Source organism: Cydia splendana, chromosome 25 (genome assembly GCF_910591565.1).
Source record: "Cydia splendana chromosome 25, ilCydSple1.2, whole genome shotgun sequence".
Classification (NCBI taxonomy): domain Eukaryota; kingdom Metazoa; phylum Arthropoda; class Insecta; order Lepidoptera; family Tortricidae; genus Cydia; species Cydia splendana.
The window spans coordinates 4,984,922-5,006,958 of NC_085984.1; the positions used below are offsets into that span (position 1 = coordinate 4,984,922).

Genomic DNA, 22,037 nt, shown 5'->3' on the forward strand with positions numbered 1-22,037 from the left:
TGTATACTATGATCTTTTATACTAGATATGCCATACACTAACATATTAAGCGAAAAAAATGATGCCAACCAATGCTGCCAACGTCACGGCAGCATTAGTTACAATTTGTTTACAACTTCATACGCAAATGCGTAAAAGAGACGGCACAATTAAAAGAATACCTAAGACACCTAAGTAAAAAAGAGACGGCTAGTGTTTGTCACTTGCGCGTGAATTTGGTAAATCAGTGATACCACCATAACACGACGGCAAACAGTGAATATGGCGCGAAGCGTAAAACTTTTAAGAAAAAGAAATATTAAAGAATAAGATGTTTCACAGAAGGTGCAAATCATTTCAGTGAGTTCTATGTGGTAATGTACTCGCTACCGAAGTAAAAAGTTTTCACATTTAGTTATGTAAATAAAAGATATTATATTATACTTATCATTGTTACTTTTGTTAGGTATGTTTTTTTAATAGAATAATAATTGTACACATTGAGACTATTTTCTTTACCCGAGACACTGTGGGTTACTTAGGCGGGGTATGAAATACCCAATTAAGTTTAATTGGTTAATGGTAATGAAACGTTCTCAAACACCTTTTTTTCCCAAATTTACATAAAATTATATAGAATGAATTTTTAAATTAAAGTTTACTACTAGTCAAATCAATTTCTTCAATAGTAAAGTAAGAAACATTATGACAAAAAGCAAACTCAATAACAACAAAACCCTTTATTTTACTAACAATTTTATGTTATAATAATTGTTATTGTGTGAGAAAATGAAATGCCTGACAATAAATACTAATTTTGTAGCAATCTTTGTATAAACAGCAATATACCTATTTATTTAATTGACGCGACCCGGACAATAATATGGCGAATAATAATGTTTAATTTGCCAATTGTTGTACTTAATTACAAGAAAAAATGCGTTCAAGTAAAACACTGTAATATTAAAGTTGAAATTTATATTTCTCTTATTTGTACGACAAGCACCAAACAATGAATGCAACTTACCATGACGCGTCTGCTATGATAATCTATGTACGCAGTTGGTGCGTCCTTGTCATTCTCGCTGATAAGAACATAAACTTATTTCTTTCTGTCAGCCGGCGAAAATGGCGGCTGGGTTTATTTAATTCAAGATTAAACCGAAGAAAAACGGATTATTTCAGCTTTTACTTACCAATGATATGTGACGCCGTCAATTTTTTTGCGCTTCCGCGGATAATTTGAGCATATCAACATAACGCAGGTCGGCATTTTGTTGCTTAATACACGTTATTTGTGGAAAAGTATTAACCGGTGTACACCTTCGCGCTTGCGTCAGGCAGACTGAGACAAACTCGTACACATGACACGAGGTGAGTGCTTCAATTTTGGAACGTGTATAACACATCTTTGTATAAAAGATCATAGCTTGTATAGATAAATACATACTTATATACATAGAAAACAACCATGACTCAGGAACAAATATTAGTGTTCATCACACAAATAAATGCCCTTACTGGGATTCGAACCCAGGTCCATCGGCTTAGCAGACAGGGTCACTATCCACTAGGCCAGACCGGTCGTCAATATATAATTAAGTATATAGAAAATACCTAAACCAAACACAAGTTAATAAAATAGTCTACTTCATTTAGCATAACACCATCCTTATTATCCTCGCACTTTAAAAAGTCGTATGTTGTTATGAAAGTCGTATGCAGTTGTTACGTTTTAGCTTAGCACGGTAGTATTGAAAACAAATCGTCATGTTTTTTCCAAATTCTACTGAAGTTATCTGTTTACTACAAGTGAAAAGTGATTCCACTGTCCTTGGTATGAACTAAAATAACTTCTGCACCACTTCACGACACATGAATATATTTTTAATTACAAAATACGTTGTTTTTATAAATCAATTTAGCCATTTGTCACTGACTGTCATCTCGGTGGTACTGAGATTGCCAATCGAGCAGTTTGTAAGTACCGCCTATCGCGGGGTAGTTTGCGTTGGGTCATAATTGAGCGGACAGAATACTTCCATGTATAGCATTTCGCTGTTAAGGTCACGAATTTAATTCTATCTCCGAGTGAACTTTTCTGCGCATGAGTCCAACTCGATGAGGTTGTGTTGATTTATTTGGCACAGCGACCTAAAAAATGTAGGCACGAAGAGTTGACTTGACATAGAAAATTTGAATTTCGCGCCTTTTTCTATTGATAAGTTGGGTGTTTCAGTACAGTTCCACTCCTGCGCCGACTGTTCCTGTTTGATGTTAGGACTTAACTGCTCTCTAGTTTCTTCTTTGCCAGTCTTTGCTTAGGTTAAAAACTTTGTAGAAAACCGACTAAATGCCCGAGAAAGGTATCCTCAAAGTGACGAGCATGGCCACGGTGGCCGAAGAGCCTAAAGAACCAGTGAAGCCTTCAGTGAAGAAACGGCACTCGGTTATATCCGGGAGGAGTGATGTTTGTAAGTGGACCATTTTGCTATGAACCATCATAGTAATGGGTTAGCTGTATCTTCAGCAGATCTTAATCTTGGAAGTGTAATACTTTTACGGTAGATGTCGCTATGCGCCCGATAGGTACCCTATCCCGTCTGGCTTTGTACCAATATTGTTTTAAAATGACAACGTTAAAGATCTCTGAAGCAGAAGTGAATATTCTAATGAATATCCACCATTTTCTACATTTTTTTGCACTGCCGTAAACATGATCAATTTTACCGTCACCTTTCTCCCATTAAGGGGCCCACAGATTACCAGTTTGCCGGACGATATCAGCCTGTGTGTCAGTAGTTCGAAACTGTCACCTTTTGCTATTAACTGACAGGCTGATATCGTCCGGCGAACTGGTAACCTGTGGGCCCCCTTAAACATGATCAATTTTGCTGTCACCTTTCTCCCATTAAGGGCCCCACAGATTACCAGTTCGCCGGACGATATCAGCCTGTCAGTCGGAACTGTCACCTTTTGCTATTAACTGACAGGCTGATATCGTCCGACGAACTGGTAATCTGTGGGCCCCTTTATTGAGAAATAGATTTAGACAGATACAGTGTTTTCAAGCCACGTAAAAGGCACAATTGGCAATGTTTAGGACATTTACAGTACTTCCCCTTAGTATTCCATTGTGTATGTCCAAAACTAATGACCCCACTTCCGCAGGGTCATCGTCAGAGGAAGACGAAGGCATCCAACCCCACGAGAAGGCGATCGCAGCTGGCACCCCTAACCCTAACTACTGTGTGAGGAACGTGGAACAGCATGCGTTCGGACGGAGAGAGATAGAGATAGCCGAGCAAGAGATGCCTGGGATCATGGCTTTGAGGGCCAGGGCTAAAGAGGACAAACCACTTAAGGATGCTAAGGTAAGTTCACAGCATCATTGTTAAGTTTTTCCCTTCTTTTCTCAGTCATGGCGATGTGAGACAGCATGTTTTGAGAGATAAAGATAGCTGAGTAGGAGATGCCTGGTATCATGGCTTTAAAGGCCAGGGCTAATTAGAATAAGCCTATTAAGATGCTAAGGTGAGTTCACAGTACATTGTTACGCTGTCTCCGTGGTCCAAGTTCCAGTCTTGGCCTTGAGACGGTATACCGTTGGATCTATATCTGAATCCCTAAAGTCTTTTCTCCTATCTTTGCATTCCCTAATATTGTTTGTCATAATGATCAATTGTCCTAACACTCGTATACTCTAATTTTGGTTTCCCTATTATCGAATGGCCGATTTCTTTTTGTCCTAATATGTTTTTCCCTAATGGCACTTTCCATATTGAGTATTTATCCTAATGTTATGTAGCATAATTCTTTTTTTGCCTAATTATTGTTAGGCCTAACAATTATATATCCTAACCATCATGTTACCTAATTTTACTTAGCCTATCGTTGCTTGACCTAACACTCGTATGCCCTAATTTTGATTTCCCTATTTCGTTTCGTTTTTACAATGGTCGCAGTTCTAACCTAACCTAACCCACTTTTGTGGCAGCAGTTCGTTTTTGCGAAGATCACAAGTTCTAACTTAACCTAACCCACTTTTGTGGCAACAGTTCGTTTTTGCAAGGATCGCAGTTCTAACCTAACCTAACCCACTTTTGTGGCAGCAGTTCGTTTTTGCGAGGATCACAGTTCTAACCTAACCTAACCCACTTTTGTGGCAACAGTTCGTTTTTGCAAGGATCGCAGTTCTAACCTAACCTAACCCACTTTTGTGGCAGCAGTTCGTTTTTGCGAGGGTCACAGTTCTAACCTAACCTAACCCATTTACATTGAGTACAGGTTGGAGTGCGGGGTGAGACAGGGGGGGTTGACCTCACCTACGCTCTTTAACCTGTATGTTAACGGACTAATCGAGGCGCTCAGTAGAACCCATGTCGGCTGTCATGTGGATGGAGTTTGTGTCAACAACATAAGTTATGCAGACGACATGGTGCTGCTGAGCGCGTCGGTGTGTGGGCTGCGCAAGTTGTTAAAAATCTGCGAAACGTATGTCTCAGATCATGGACTTAAATATAACGCAACCAAGAGCCAGTTCATGGTGTTTGAGTGCGGTCGCAAGAAGACAATGGAAGTTCCTGCCATTTGCCTCAATGGTACCCCTATAGATAGAGTGGACCATTTTAAGTACTTAGGCCATGTGATCGCGACCGACCTCAAAGACGACCTGGACATGGAAAGGGAACGAAGGGCCCTGTCGGTCAGGGCGAATATGATTGCCCGCAGATTTGCAAGGTGCTCTAAAGAGGTGAAGGTCACTTTGTTTCAGGCGTTTTGCACTTCCCTCTACACCTGCAATCTGTGGGCGGCGTATACGCAACGGGCATATGGGGCCCTTAGGGTCCAGTACAATAATGCGTTCCGGGTGTTGATGGGACTGCCTCGTTTCTGTAGCGCATCAGGGATGTTCGCGGCGGCGCGCGTGGATTGTTTCTATACTACCATGCGTGCACGCGCAGCATCCCTGGTGCGCCGTGTGCGTGGCAGTCCCAACAGCATCCTTCGCATGATAGCGGATAGGGTTGACTGTCCCTACTTGTTACACTGTGAGGGATTGCATTCGCCCATCAGTGTTGTTTTGTTTTAAAAATACCCTGTACCTACTAACCCCTTACTTTGTAAGCATTACTAATAAAAATTGTGTCCATGTGTTACACGTAATAAATAAATATTCATTCATTCATTCATTTTTGTGGCAACAGTTCGTTACCATTCATTATGGAAAGTAATTTTTATGATAATTGATCAATAGGAAAAGTAACTGTTATGACAATTGATCATTAGGGCAATAGCCATTAGGTCAAAACAGTTAGAGCATGTTATTTTATGCCAAACATTGTTAGGGATTTCGAAGAATATGGTAAAAAACATTAGGGATCTTGATAGTTATGGTACAAATGCTTAGGACAAATGAGTCTTAGGTTAACCATTACATTATGGAAAATAATCGTTATGACAATTGATCGTTAGAGCATGTGCCCATTAGGACAAACCAGTTAGGGCAAGTGACTTTAGGACAAACGTTGTTAGGGATTCAGAATGACACCCTACCGTTGAGGGGCAGATACAGCTGAGATGTCGAATTCTAATAAGGCTCGATCGAGGCTAAGTAACATAAGCAAGTTTCTCAACTTCTTCTAGAAGTCTACCCATAATATAAGCTTTTACATATACACTTCCAGCGGTCTTCCAAGATCTTTATCAGATTATCATATCCACCTCGTAAACTTTAAGGTACCTACTCACGCAAGCGTCATTTAACATATGCAAATCGCGTATTTCTTATCTTAGATGCGTCCACAATCGTCAAAGTTACAATATCAGTTAGCTTTTCAAATTGGGAATCAAGAATCACGTTTTTCATTGCAGATTTTAACGAGCACTCCTTATTTTCAACAGATCGTCGGCTGCACGCACATCAACGCCCAAACCGCAGTTCTCATCGAAACATTAGCCGCATTAGGAGCCACCGTTCGTTGGGCGGCCTGCAACATCTATAGCACGCAGAATGAAGTCGCAGCAGCACTAGCACACGCAGGTATAGTCTGTCGATTTGTAGCAGGCCCGGACGGCTAATCCTCATATGCTGTACCTACACACACATGGATCCTCAAACCGCACACATCGGAACACTAGCCGCATTACAAGCCACCGTTCGTTGGGCGGCCTGCAACATCTATAGCACGCAGAATGAAGTCGCAGCAGCGCTAGCACACGCAGGTACTTCAACATATGCTGTACCTACACACATCCACACCCAAACCTCACACATCGGAACACTAGCTGCATTAGGTGCAACAATTCGTTGGGCGGCCTGCAACATCTATAGCACGCAGAATGAAGTCGCAGCAGCGCTAGCACACGCAGGTACTTCAACATATGCTGTACCTACATACATCCACGCCCAAACCGCACACATCGGAACAGTAGCCGCATTAGGTGCAACAGTTCGTTGGGCGGCCTGCAACATCTATAGCACGCAGAATGATCTCGCAGCAGCCCTAGCACACGCAGGTATAGTCTGTCGATTTGTAGCAGGCCCGGACGGCTAATCCTTTGTCTATTGTTAAGTAAACCCGCTCCTGATACCACCTGCACAAAAAATCGTTCGTTCACTTTAACCGATTATTGAATTACTACTCCTATGGAAATTTGCTATAAGATTCAAAAGGAATTGAAAAAAAAAATATTTTGCTAGGCTGTGGCACCGCCCGGTAGGCTCGTCGGCACTCAGTATCGAGATGCGTAACAAAGGCGCGTTATCGGAGAGCGCACCTACACTGGTTTTTTGAGCGTTGGACTAGCCTGCGCTCAGGTGCCAATTAGAATAATTAAGACCCTTTTTTGCAGGTAAGTAGCACGTGCGGTTAAACTTAACATTAGACAAAGGATTAGCCGTCGGGGCCTGCTACAAATCGACAGACTATAACTTGTATGTTTTATGAGTGACATTCACGCCTTTCTTTTTACGTCTGTGGAAGGGGATTAATACAAACGAACCTGAGAATAGGTAGTCTAGTTATTGTTTTTGTTATTTAGCACCCTAAACCGGCGAGGGTGTATGAGGAATGTTATGAAAGTGAAGGAAGCGAAAGAGGTATGTCAGGATCGTAGCAAGTAGAAATCCGTGCCTACCCCTCCGGGAAAAAGGCGTGATTATATGTAAGCATGTATGTGTTTAGTATACAATAAAATTTATGAATTATTTACATGATATAACAATGGACCGAATAAGCTTTTGTTTATATGTAATGTTCACGTTCGAGAACCAGCGAACCTGTTAGCAACATTTTCCATGATTGATTAGCTCCTTCATTATTTTACTACAAGTACCATAATCGGTACAGTTGACTATTCCTGACCCTTAATGCAACGTAATAAGATCTAGGAATGGTAAGTGGTTTTTATTAGAACTATTGTTTACGATACGCTTGCGTGTTGACTTACTGTCTCATTGTGTTTACTTCTCACGGCATCGATTAATAGGTACATTGAGGTTAGGTAGTGCCACGACACTCATCATCATCATCATCATATCAGCCCTTTATCGCCCACTGCTGAGCATAGGCCTCTCTTCTAGTACGCCACTTGTCCCGGTCCTGAGCTAATCTCATCAAGAAGTGACGATGACACTAGTGACTACTTATTATTTTGTTTTAATTGTTTCTAAGGTCAAACAAAGCTGATTTGGCCCGGTAGCCACGAGATTGTACCGTGCCCCCCCCAAGGGGAGGGGGCGGAAATGGTCGGCTCCATATGTCCAATGTATGCTATATTTCTTCCTGCTCTTAATAACTAGAACAGAATTACCGGATTTGACGCAAACGCTAAATGTATAAAATTACTGTATTAATTGTATTGAAATGATATCTGTCACCGTAATCTAGCTGCGGGAAATATAAGCTATGAGAATCACCTAATTGGTCCTTTAAGCCGGTTCTATACTCTGTATCTTTAGGTATTTAAATAAAAGTAAACAAACAATTTGTACATTTTCGGGTAGTTATAACATTTATTGGTTTGGTTTAAATACAAAACCGCCTGGATCTGTCACTGAACGACCTGACTTCAACCTTCATTATTTGATCATGTAATGTTTTCATCTTCCCTCAACTGACTTAAGGAGCCATTTGAGGGTAGATTTTGTTTACTTTTATTTAAATACCTAAAGATACAGACTATAGTGTAATAATTTTTATTACACTATAGTCTGTATCTAGGAGATTAATTTACAAGAAGGCCTTCTTGTAAATAAATTTATTTTAATAAGAATTTGTAAGACTTCAATTTAGACTTTCCAACTAAGCATTGTAACGAGCTTTTCCTTATTCAGGGTTCTCAGTATTCGCCTGGCGAGGCGAGAGCGAAGAAGCCTTCTGGTGGTGCATCGACCAATGCTGCGCGCCCAGCGCCACCTGGCAACCAAATATGATACTTGACGACGGCGGAGACGCCACACATCTCATGCTGAAGAAACATGCCGCTGCCTTCAAACAGATTAAAGGTAATTAATAGTTAAATGTGGACGCCATTTTGAATTTCGTCGTTAATGGCCCGATTGCGTATATGCTGCGCGCCCAGCGCCACCTGACAACCAACTATGATACTTGACGACGGCGGAGACGCCACACATCTCATGCTGAAGAAACATGCCGCTGCCTTCAAACAGATTAAAGGTAATTAATAGTTAAATGTGGACGCCATTTTGAATTTCGTCGTTAATGGCCCGATTGCGTATATGCTGCGCGCCCAGCGCCACCTGACAACCAACTATGATACTTGACGACGGCGGAGACGCCACACATCTGATGCTGAAGAAACATGCTGCCGCTTTTAAACAGATTAAAGGTAATGAATAGTTAAATGTGGCCGCCATTTTGAATTTCGTCGCTAATGGCCCGATTGCGTATATGCTGCGCGCCCAGCGCCACCTGGCAACCAACTATGATACTTGACGACGGCGGAGACGCCACACATCTGATGCTGAAGAAACATGCTGCCGCTTTTAAACAGATTAAAGGTAATGAATAGTTAAATGTGGCCGCCATTTTGAATTTCGTCGCTAATGGCCCGATTGCGTATATGCTGCGCGCCCAGCGCCACCTGGCAGCCAAATATGATACTTGACGACGGCGGAGACGCCACACATCTCATGCTGAAGAAACATGCCGCTGCCTTCAAACAGATTAAAGGTAATTAATAGTTAAATGTGGACGCCATTTTGAATTTCGTCGTTAATGGCCCGATTGCGTATATGCTGCGCGCCCAGCGCCACCTGACAACCAACTATGATACTTGACGACGGCGGAGACGCCACACATCTGATGCTGAAGAAACATACTGCCGCTTTTAAACAGATTAAAGGTAATGAATAGTTAAATGTGGCCGCCATTTTGAATTTAGTCGCTAATGGCCCGATTGCGTATATGCTGCGCGCCCAGCGCCACCTGGCAGCCAAATATGATACTTGACGACGACGGAGACGCCACACATCTGATGCTGAAGAAACATGCTGCCGCTTTTAAACAGATTAAAGGTAATGAATAGTTAAATGTGGCCGCCATTTTGAATTTCGTCGCTAATGGCCCGATTGCGTATATGCTGCGCGCCCAGCGGCACCTGGCAACCGTATATGATACTTGATGACGACGGAGACGCCACACATCTGATGCTGAAGAAACATGCTGCTACCTTTAAACAAATTAAAGGTAACAGCAAAGAGAATTTGAAATAGAGGCGGATTGTGAAAGTAAATTATGTAGCCACTGTAAATTTACTGCCATCTTTCGACATAAGATTAAAACTGTTAGAACGCCACTTGACTTTGATCCTTATTCATTCACAGATATGTGTTAATTTGTTTAATATTGAAATCAACGCCATCTACTCGACAGTACGCCAAAGGTATGGTGCAATATTTTCGAGCGATGGCGCCATAACCTTTGGCCTTAGTAGAAATTAAACAATATGGAACTAAAAAAAATCCATACTAAATTTTTGCCATGTTCAAGCAGTTTACATCAAAAATGTGACAGTTACGTAGGAAGTGGCGCCCTCAAAAATTTTCTACAATTTCTTGTCGGACTATAGCTCAATTTTTTTTTACTATTGTCTTCGTCTCTTTCAGGCATAGTAGAAGAGAGCGTGACAGGCGTCCACAGACTGTACCAGCTAAGTAAAGCAGGCAAGCTCTGCGTTCCGGCCATGAATGTCAACGATTCTGTCACCAAGACGAAATTTGATAACCTCTACTCTTGCCGGTGAGTTTTGAGTTCTGTCTCTTTTTAATGCAGCTGAAGAGAGAGAGAGAGAGAGAGAGAGAGAAACTAATATACAATTCATAGTAATGGAAAGGAGCCACTTTGTTAAGAAATGTTCATACGGAAACCAATTTTTATTGCTCTTGTGTATACACACAACTTTACTTATACTTTAGACACCTAAAGTCGAACTCCCTTATTCCTAAAACTTTACGGGCCTGATTTATACTCTGTATCTTTAGGTATTTAAATAAAAGTAAACAAACAATTCTTACATTTTCGGATAGTTATAACATTTATTGATTAACCAACCAAATACAAAACCGCCTGAATCAGTCACTGAACGACGTGACTTTAACCTACATTATTTGATCATGTAATGTTTTCATCTACCCTCAACTGGCTTAAGGAGCCATTTGAGGGTAGATTTTGTTTACTTTTATTTAAATACCTAAAGATACAGAGTATAGTTAAATTATGTTTTATCCCTTTCTTGCGAATACATTAGTCAAAATGACAGATAAAGACAAACGATTCATAGCTAATTCAGGTTTGTAACGCTAAGTTGGCGGCGATATTGTTAGTCCAGGCTGTGCAAGTGTTATTTAAACGTATCATAGAAGTTTGACGTTTAACACTTGCACAGTGTGGGCTATCAAAATCGCTGCCATCTTAGCTTGGTCTAACTCTATAAGTGATGTTAATTAATTACGATTGTCTTATTTTCAGTGAAAGCATAATAGACGCGCTAAAACGGAGTACGGACCTCATGTTCGGTGGCAAGCAGTCGGTAGTGTGCGGGTATGGGGAGGTCGGCAAAGGGTGCTGTCAAGCGCTCAAGGCGCTGGGGTGTGTGGTAAGTCTATATTTTCTTTTTAGGGGTTCCGTACTCAAAGGGTACCCTAAAACGGGATACTACTAAGACTCCGCTGCCCGTCTGTCCGTCTGTCTGTCACCAGGCTGTATCTCATGAAACGTGTTCGCCTAAAAAGGAGTACGGACCTCATGTTCGGTGGGAAACAGTCGGTAGTGTGCGGATATGGGGAGGTCGGCAAAGGGTGCTGTCAAGCGCTGAAAGCGTTGGGATGTGTGGTAAGTCTATATTTTCAGTGAAAGCATAATAGACGCTCTAAAAAGGATTACGGACCTCATGTTCGGTGGGAAACAGTCGGTAGTGTGCGGGTATGGGGAGGTCGGGAAAGGGTGCTGTCAAGCGCTGAAAGCGTTGGGGTGTGTGGTAAGTTAATATATTCTTCCAATAGGGAGTATTACTGCAATGTTCTGCCGCCAGAGCGCAGCACTAAGCTAGCTAGTAAACCGTAGAGTAACTTATAATTACTGTGCCTTAAATTGCTTTTAGACAAGTTTTCAATAAAATATGAAATTGATGCTACAAGGCGGTTTGTTAACAAGGGCCTACCGGAAAACGCGAAAATCAAAATTTAGCTATCTGCCTCTCTATCGCTCGAATACGCAAGACAAGAGTGATAGAGAGGTAAGTTAACGAAATTTCGATTCTCTTGTTTCGCGGTAGACCCTCAGATTGTGATGGATAGTGGTAGTGGCGCCCCGAGAGTTTTGCGTAATATAATCATATTCCCTATTCTACTGTAAGAAATCCCATCAAAACCTACACTTTACCAATAGGGTCTTATGCCGGAAATCCCGCACCACTACAGTCTACAATTAAAATAAATAAATAAATAAATAAAATAAATATTAGGGGACATCTTACACAGATCAAACCTAGCCCCAAACTAAGCAAAGCTTGTACTATGGGTACTAGGCGACGATATACATACTTGTATAGATAAATACATACTTATATACATAGAAAACAACCATGACTCAGGAACAAATATTAGTGTTCATCACACAAATAAATGCCCTTACTGGGATTCGAACCCAGGACCATCGGCTTAGCAGACAGGGTCACTATCCACTAGACCAGACCGGTCGTCAATAAGATAAAAACTAGCGACCCGCCCCGCCTTCGCACGGGTTACCCTTAGCAAATTATACACTTAAACATTCCTCAAGAATCATTCTATTGATTGTAAACCGCATGAAAATCTGTTCAGTAGTTTCTGAGTTTGTCGCGAATATACAGACAGACGCGGCGGAGGACTTTGTTTTATAAAATGTTGACTTATAAGATATATAGACATATATCTTAATCAAAGTGTATAAACTACTGAAATGTATACCCATTTTATCCTCGATTTATAAATGGCCTCAGCCCAGATAAAAATCGATAAATATTTTAATTAATAATAATAAATACCCTTTTTTACAGGTATACGTGACAGAAATCGACCCAATTTGCGCGTTACAAGCCGCCATGGATGGCTTCAGAGTGGTCAAATTAAATGAGGTAATATATTATTTGAAGATTATGAGGTAAAATAATATATTATAATATATTTGGATTTTTTAGAGTCTGATCATGTATGTATATGTATGTATAAACTCTTTATTGTACAAAACACAAATTAATGGCACAGGATAGGCAGTACAAAGGCGAAGTTATTCCTTTTTTAGGGATTTCTTCCAGGGATTTTTTTCATTGTATCATTAATTATACAATGTTAATCCTTTGAACGCCGCGCGTCAATGTGAACCTTGTGAGAATGCACGAAGGTTGATATTGAACTGTAGCTGCGGGCGTCATTTGACGTCTTGACGGTCAAAGCGTCAAAAAGTATGGGCTTATATTAGTTTCATCTACGAAGTGTTTCAATGATTAAAAGAAAACTAATAGAGTTAGACCAAGATAAGTCTGCAACGATTTTGATAGCACACGCAGTGCAAGCGTCATTTATATTCATACTCGTTTGTGACGTTATCTATGAAAAGGGACCTTATTTTCTATGGCGCTTACGCCATTATTAACGATACAGATGGTCAAGCAAATCTTGACAGTAGAAAAAGGCGCGAAATTCAAATTTTCTATGAGACGATATCCCTTCGCGCCTACATTTTTCAAATTTGGCGCCTTTTTCTACTGACAAGATCTGCTTGACCAACTTTAAATACAATGCCGCGCGACGCTGAGCGGCGTAAGCGCCATCGACAATAAGGTCCCTTTTCATAGATAATGCCCCATTTATTCATAAAGCCAATTTACATGTCAAAATAGAATTAGGATACAGTTAAAGTTGAGATCAAAATAAAATTAAACTTAAAATTAAATATACAATTATAATAGAAAATTAAATCAAAAGCTTATTCGGATGTCGAATTAAAATTAGAAATACGTTTAACATTAAAATTGACACCGAGAATAAAAATTCAAAATTTAAATTAAATATGATCAAAAGTAAAATTACAATTAATATTAAAAACAAAGCCGATTTACATGTCAAAATAATATTGAGATCAAAAATTAAAATATACCTATATTAAAATATATTCGTCATAATTTCATTGGAGTTTGACGTTTAAAATAACACTTTCGCAGTGCAACGATTTTGACAGCATACGCAGTGTGTGCTGTCAAAATCGTTGCAGACTTGTCTTGGTCTGACTCTACGATCTTCTTTGTACCACAGGTGATAAGACAAGTGGACATTGTAATAACAGCGACAGGCAATAAAGGGGTCGTCACACGCGAACACATGGAGAGGATGAAAAACGGTTGCGTTGTATGCAATATGGGGCACTCTAACACTGAAGTGGATGTGCACGCTCTGCGGACACCCGACTTGTTGTGGGAGCGAGTGAGAAGCCAGGTAAGAGAAAGAGAGGAGGGGGGGCAAGACTGGAGATATTATTCAAATCAAATCGCTCTTTTGACTTATATTAACATTATAACTAGTGGTTCTGTGAGCTGTAGGCCTTGCGAACCCCCATGACTCCGCCATTTTCAATTCATCAGTCACCCATCCAGTTTTGGGAAAACCAGAACTGGATGGATAAAAATATTTTGTAATTATCGAAAATGTTTACGAAATTTGACGAGAATCGATTGAGAATTGTGATCCGTAGAGAACAGCCGGATAGATACAAAAACATTTTCCCCAAGCTAAAACGATGACGCTTCGCTCTGTCAATAATTATTTTCAGTCACTACGACGTATTTCGGAGAAACGGAATCTCCAATAATAAGTAATCGTGCAAAAATTGCCAAAATTACACACTTTGGGTCGCAGTATGTAGCTTTTGGGAGTAAGTATGAAAGTAAGTAATGTTGACCTTTTTTTACAGGTGGACCACATAATTTGGCCAAACGGCAAGCGCATAGTGCTACTCGCGGAAGGTCGTCTCGCGAACCTGTGCTGTTCTTCTCTTCCCTCATTCGTTGTCTCTGTCACGGCCGCTACGCAGGCCCTGGCTTTAATAGAGCTGTATAACGCACCCCAAAATCGATACAAGGTAAGTTTTGTATAGTTACTGTGTGAAAAAACGCTATTAATGTCAGTACCTTTTCCCCAAATTATAAAGCCGTAGCGTAAAATGAGTTCTACATATGCAAGGTAAAGTAGATCTTCGTGTAACTCTTGCTGTTCTGTTCCTCTCTTCCCTCATTTGTTGTATCTGTCACGAAATGCAGGATCTATTTTTGATAGTGTTGTGTTATATACCGCTTAGGGGCTGTCCATAAATTACGTCATCGATTTTTGACGATTTTGGACCCCCCCCCCCCCCTATAATCATCCAAAAATCATGCATCAAATGACCCCATTTCCTCCTACTTCATGCTACCGTCATCCGATGTCCAGACCCCCCCCCCCCCCCCCTAATTTGAAATGACGTAATTTATGAATAGCCCCTTACGTGCCTGTCTGCACGCTTTGCCTTATATGTATGAGTCACCTGATAAGGCAAATCAATTTGGCTAAAATTAACAATATAAATAGTTTTATAAAGTTTCGCCTGCATGAATATATTTAATTTCAACTGCTTTAATATGAACAATTCGATCGTATTCAGCATATCGTATTGCTGTGATGCAAGCCGTTCTTTGCGATAAGGGGCTGTCCATAAATTACGTCATCGATTTTTGACGATTTTTGACCCCCCCCCCCTATAATCATCCAAAAATCATGCTTCAAATGACCCCATTTCCTCCTACTTCATGCTACCGTCATCCGATGTCCAGACCCCCCCCCCCCTAATTTGAAATGACGTAATTTATGAATAGCCCCTAAGGACCACTTAAGTTACTACTTTAGCCCCACACTATAAGCCCTTAGCGTAACACTTACTGTGCATATGCATGGTAATTCAATATAATATAACAGCAGCACCGTTTTATTCCTATTTCCAACGTTTTCTATTTATTGAAACCACTCACAAATTGTATTATTTAACATTTAATGTTAATTTCAGGCGGACGTATACTTACTGCCAAAGAAAATGGACGAATATGTAGCCAGCCTCCACCTACCCACCTTCGACGCTCATCTCACAGAGCTCACGGACGAACAGGCCAAATACCTAGGCCTCAACAAGGTCGGCCCTTTCAAACCTAACTATTATAGGTACTAGCATAGAGGGAAGATCGCTCCTCCGTAATATGGCCACTCGATAATAGACCTTATCATGTTGCAATAGAGTTTTAATTAAGGTTTTGTTAGACAAAAGTACAATACAATACACATACTCTTTATGACACATCTTAATAGACGAAAATATTACTTAAGAATACGGCAACTTAAGCAGAGGTAAACAGGCGGTCTTATCGCTAAACAGCGACCTATACTCTGTATCTTTAGGTATTTAAATAAAAGTAAACAAAATCTACCCTCAAATGGCTCCTTAAGCCAGTTGAGGGTAGATGAAAACATTACATGATCAGATAATGTAGGTTAAAGTCAGGTCGTTCAGTGACTGAACCAGGCGGTTTTGTATTTGGTTGGTTAACCAATAAATGTTATAACTACCCGAAAATGTACAAATTGTTTGTTTAATTTCTTTTAAATATGTACCTAAAGATACAGATTATAGCAACCTAAGCGAGGTACAGTCAGCAACAATAGTTGCTAAGCGGGCGAGGTGTTCAAAATGATCTTGACGCGACTTTATTGTTAAGAGAATTCTTATTCTCTTGCGTGTAAAGTTAAATTTAAACACCTCGCCCGATTAGCAATTTCTGCTGCTGACTGTACCTTAAAAGACAAGTAAAATACAAGATGAAGCGATTTTATCAGTAAACTGGTGGTGTCAGGAAGAGACCAATTGTTTAGACGACAACGGTTACACTCACTTGAATTTATATTCGCTATTGGCGACATGTTTCGGGCCCTTCGGGGGCCCTTCCTCAGGCTCGAGTGCTCGCGGCGACTGCAACTCAAGTGATTCAAATGAGTGAAACCGTTGTCGTCTAAACAGTTTAAAATATGTCTCACGAAAGTTTAATATCGAAGAGACGAATTCTTTATCTTGTGGTTATCACACCATGGGCTACTATCATTTGCCATTAGGATTTAAAATGTAATAAAACTAATAAAGTCTTAGTCACTCGTATTAAAATTAATGTATATGTCGTAGGCCGATCGTAAGATCAGGCAGATCGTAATGTTCCTGTGTAACGTTTTGACGATAGTCACATTAAACCAATACATAGGTAGGATAGGTTCGTTAGGTTGCTTCTGATGCCCGAAGGGCAAACTGCCCAGAAATAGGAGCTCCGCGTAGCGGGGCTCCGTCGACTCAGGGAACGGGTCAAAGATTTTCACGTTTCACGATATGCCTAGGAATTTCACGATATGCCTGATCTTACGATCGGCCGCCGACATATATACCACCCGAAATAAACGTAAAATAGAAAATACACCGCCTATGCCCAAATTCGAACTCAACGAACTCAAGAGTCTGGGACACCGGTCAACCGCTCTATCAACTAAGCTACCAAAGCTTAACTGCCGGCGCTGCGGCGAGTAATTCCTCCATATATTTTACCTAATTCCTTGTACCTGCCGGAATAACCATAAAATAAAACAAATAAATGTAGAAATACCTATGATAAGGTTTGTGGCCACGCGACTATTGTTACTTCTCGGCACTGAAATTTTCGAATTCTTCGCACTTTTTGAGAAAAGCACGTATTTACATGCCTAACTCGCATTTCATAAGACCTCGCTAAGACGGCCGTTAATATCAACTCGTCGGCATTTCTAGTATCGGCATTTGGACGAACTGTAGTAGTATTTTATAAATTTTTCCTTTATGATTTATTTCTCAGTACTTATATACCACTGTTATATAGATAAACCATAGACAAAATAATATTGAGACGCATAAAGCAAAATATAATATTGTAGCTGCAAATTTGCAGCTGAAGTAGATGGCGTTATGAGGCCACATAACATTTGTGGTTTGTGGTATAGTTGGTTTTTTAAGATGCCCTTTTATTTTTATTTTACACAATTTTACCTACAATTAGGACATCTTAAAAAAATCTAACTATAGTTTAGCAAGCCATTTCCGTCAGTAGAAAAAGACGACAAATTTTAAAAAATAAACAAGGGTTGTCCTTCCATTGAAAATTTTAATTTCGCGGCTTTTTCGAGTGACAAATGAGCTTGCCAGAGTATATTATACCTGGATTGTCAAATATTTGTCAAGCGAAATTTTTGACAATTAAAGTGATAAAAATGTATAAAATCACAAGTAGTGTTATTTAGTTGCGATTCGTTGCGACCAATGATCTAAGGTAGTTTTTGGTTTGAAAGTAAATGCACCCACTTTGTTTTTTGGCAAAAATTAAAAGTTAGCATTACATTATTACTTTACAAGACCTTTGTATTCATAAAAAAATTGTAATTGAAGGTTAATATATTGACTTTTGGTCCAACTTTACAACGGCATATCGCAGTTTTAAAATAGCGTCACAAATAGTATATTACATACCTAAAGTGTCATTCTATGGAACTTGCTAATTATGTAAACAAACCGCCATATTGTAATTATGTAAACAAACCGCCATATTGTAATTATGTAAACAAACGGCCATATTGTAATTGTCAATGAATGACGAATTTACTAGTGACTTTTGTTTACATAGTTAGCAAGTTCCATAGAATGACACTTTAGGGCAGTAAAGTAAGAAATGTGGTGATGTGAGGGTTTCTGATTTACTGGCCGAGGTGTGTATACTATTTTAACACATTTTTTAACACATTCACTGCCCCCGACGCACATGTGCGTCGACCGTCATACAAGTTTGTTCCTAGGCCACGCCCCCTGGCAGTGAATGCGTTAATCTACTAGCTTTTAATATAGAGTTTATCCTGCGAATAAGTTTTAATGTAGCTAACAAAGCTTATACATAACACAAGTAGATTTTTATTTATTTTATAAATCTTACAGCTTTTACATATAAAGACGCGTCGTAATTATTGCAAATGTTTATGTATATGAAATTGAATATATTAAACCGGGTCACTCACGTTAATCATGGACATAAACGTTAGTGACTAGTTTAATATATTTAATATATGAAATCGATATTAATATCATGCCATGATCGACAATATTTGAGGCTTGGTATGGAGACTATCTGTTTTAATAACAAAACTTCTATGTGACACAGACATTAAATATATATAAAGAACGGGTCGGGTCAGTCTGCGCCGGTCCGTCACCGTAAACGCAAGCTCCTGATGACACTCTTCGGTACGGAGTGAAACATGTCGAGCGTTTTTCGACTTAAAATACGTGAGTGACCCGTTCTTAATATATTTAATATGAAACTATCTGTCTATATTCATTAGAAGCGGATGAAATACTTGTAGGTCGATTTATATAGGTAACAAAACAATTATAACTTTTATTTGAATACTTGCCAAAAATTGTAGTTGTTCTTCTATAGTTGACCGAACGATATTGTACAATTGTAATGTATATTTATTTGCAATTTTGTAACTAAAAACAATTAGCGTATGTAGACTAGTTAGTGAATGTACAAATGAATCGGTATTACAAATATAGGAAATGCAGTAGGGTGTAAAAACGTTACAAATGTGTATTTATTTATTTATGTAATTGAGTTTTAATATGTTACCCTTTAAAGCCTTGTGAGATTTAAGAAACCTATGTATAATATTAGTATTTATTAATCATGCTTCAGATGTAATCTAATCCTTATCCATCGTATTTTCACGGAAACGCACGAACGTGGTATGTGAACAGTCTCGGTACAAAAAGTACTGAGGCTGATTGAACTAGCATGATAAATACGAACGTTTCCGAGAAAATACGATGGCAAGAGTTCATTACATCTGTACAAGTATGCTCTCTCGGAAACCAAACCTAGATATGTTATACCTAAGTACAATTGGACATTGACATTCACGTACATATATATCTGTACCATGTAAAATGTAAAATTAAAAAAAAAACAAAAACACTTACAAAGTAGTCATTTTCGAGGTTTCCGGGGGTAATTCTAGGTCGTTTAACACATTCACTGCCAACGTTTTTGTAGCGCTACGCTCGTAGCCGATCCCAGCGTTTTCCCGCTTTGCAGAGGAAAGCGACGACGAACAGAGAACCCACTGAGCGGTTTCCCGGCACTCAATGTGTTAATTATGCCTTTATGAATAAATTTTAATTAAAATCAAGACCAGAACTTAATTTGATCAGATTTTGTTTGTTTTTAGTGCCTCATAGTGGCTTAATTTTTTTTCAGTCATGTTAATGTAACATAATCGTGATATCGGTGAAATAGTTACCTTTTATTTTTTTATTGTATTTTGATTATGTAAATTGTATCGGTGAAGATATAATATACGTTTGTTACTTGGTTCGTATGCGATTAATTTTTTATGTTGTTTTTCTATAGTTTTGTGTAAAAAGATGATTTTTTTTAAATTACATTCCGAATTGTTAAATAATGAGAGATTTTGATGCGTTATATGAAAAAAAAATTTTGTGGGAAAAGGTTATAAAGGCAAAAATAAATAAACCGATCTAAATCTTTGGTAGAAATAAATAAATTAATAAACATTGTAGTTAAAAAACATGTTTAAACAAAAACTAATTTTAAACTACTACACCAACAAACTATTCGCCAACAAACTGTCTACAGTTTGGCGAAACTTTTGTATAATTACCTAGACATAAGTAATTTTTTGAAATAAATAATAAATAAAAATAATAATCCGATATCAAAATGTATTCTTTATTATCTTGGCATATTTTTAATAATCATTTAAAAATGAAACCTTAATAAAGATAAAAAGTCGACTGTACCGAAACTCTCATTATTTAAGTAAACTGTACAATTGGAAATCAAACCATGTGTAGAAAAAAAGTGAGTTGTGTGTGTGACGAGTAAATGAAGATTAATTAAAATTCCGATTTTCTTACAGACCTAAAGAACCATATCATACTAGCACTTTGAAAACATCCTTACCAATTTAGTGTATAGATGTAGTGCATAATTGTTTTCCATCGTATTTTCTCGGAAACGTTCGTATTTGTCATGCTACTTCCGACGTCAGTACTTTTTGTACCGAGACTGACTGAAATAGCAAGACACGTTCGTACGTTTCCGTGAAAATACGATGGAAAATAATTATGCACTGTCTGTAATTCGATTTGAGAAATGCGATGTGTACAAGAGAACAGCCGAACAGACGGTCATACATACGAAAGTATTTTTGCCTAAGATAAAACGAACGCCTTCGCCTTCGGTCGAAAAATTAATAGGTAATACTAATATCTAATAAATGAAAAAAACACGACACAACTTACATAAAAAACCGGGCAAGTGCGAGTCGGACTCGCGCACGAAGGGTTCCGTACCATAATGCAAAAAACCGCAAAAAAACGACAAAAAAAAACGGCCACCCATCCAAGTACTGACCCGCCCGACGTTGCTTAACTTCGGTCAAAAATCACGTTTGTTGTAGGGAGCCCCACTTAAATCTTTATTTTATTCTGGTTTTAGTATTTGTTTTTATAGCGGCAACAGAAATACATCATCCGTGAAAATTTCAACTGTCTAGCTATCACGGTTCGTGAGATACAGCCTGGCTCCAATTTCACCACGGTGACAGGTGCGACAATTGTAAAACATCACTGTTGCTGACGTCACAGGCATCCATGGGCTACGGCTACCGCTTACCATCGGGCGGGCCGTATTCCTGTTTGCCACCATCATTGTTTTATTAAAAAAAACTTTATTATATCGGAAAAAAACAGATATTTATCTTGCTAAGTTTATGACAATTGTCACAAGAAACACTACAATTGTCACGAAATTCCGACATATAACTCAATTCTTCTAAATCTTGACAATTGTCAGAAACTTCGCAAAAGAAATATCTGTTTTTTTCCGATATAATAAAGTTTTTTTAAATAATACAATGATGGTGGCAAACAGGAATACGGCCCGCCCGATAGTAAGTGGTAACCGTAGCCCATGGATGCCTGTGACGTCAGCAACAGTGATTTTACAATTGTCGCACCTGTCACCGTGGTGAAATTGGGGCCTGGTGACAGACGGACGGACGGACGGACAGCGGAGTCTTAGTAATAGGGTCCCGGGTAAACCCTTTGGGTACGGAACCCTAAAAAGACTGAGTGTGTGGTGTTTTCAAAAACATTATATCTAAATATGTAAATGCATGGTTCTTAATTTGGCCTTGTATATAAATCGGGATGTAAAAAAAACAATAAATGATATTAGAAAAAGGGTAGAGACATCCCTAGGATAATGGATCTTAATGTTGTACTAAATGCTTTAGAACTGGACCTAATAATTTAATGTCGCCACTAGCACAAAAAGTAAACAAACCGCCTTGATGCATCAATGACATATTTATTCGTAAGAAATAATGTGTG

General features: G+C 39.1%; 1 protein-coding gene across 1 annotated transcript in view; it reads left to right on the plus strand.

Annotated features, from left to right (window-relative positions):
* Positions 1 to 15,839, plus strand: part of LOC134802865 (adenosylhomocysteinase-like 1) — a 49,257-nt gene extending 33,418 nt beyond the window's left edge. The window contains exons 2-10 of the mRNA XM_063775600.1: positions 3,151 to 3,353; positions 5,884 to 6,022; positions 8,318 to 8,488; positions 10,112 to 10,244; positions 10,974 to 11,100; positions 12,541 to 12,618; positions 13,796 to 13,975; positions 14,451 to 14,618; positions 15,576 to 15,839. Coding sequence (XP_063631670.1) covers positions 3,151 to 3,353; positions 5,884 to 6,022; positions 8,318 to 8,488; positions 10,112 to 10,244; positions 10,974 to 11,100; positions 12,541 to 12,618; positions 13,796 to 13,975; positions 14,451 to 14,618; positions 15,576 to 15,734 — 1,358 coding nt within the window. The 3' untranslated portion in view covers positions 15,735 to 15,839. The remainder of the gene's footprint in view (positions 1 to 3,150; positions 3,354 to 5,883; positions 6,023 to 8,317; positions 8,489 to 10,111; positions 10,245 to 10,973; positions 11,101 to 12,540; positions 12,619 to 13,795; positions 13,976 to 14,450; positions 14,619 to 15,575) is intronic.
* Positions 15,840 to 22,037: the final 6,198 nt, after the last annotated feature.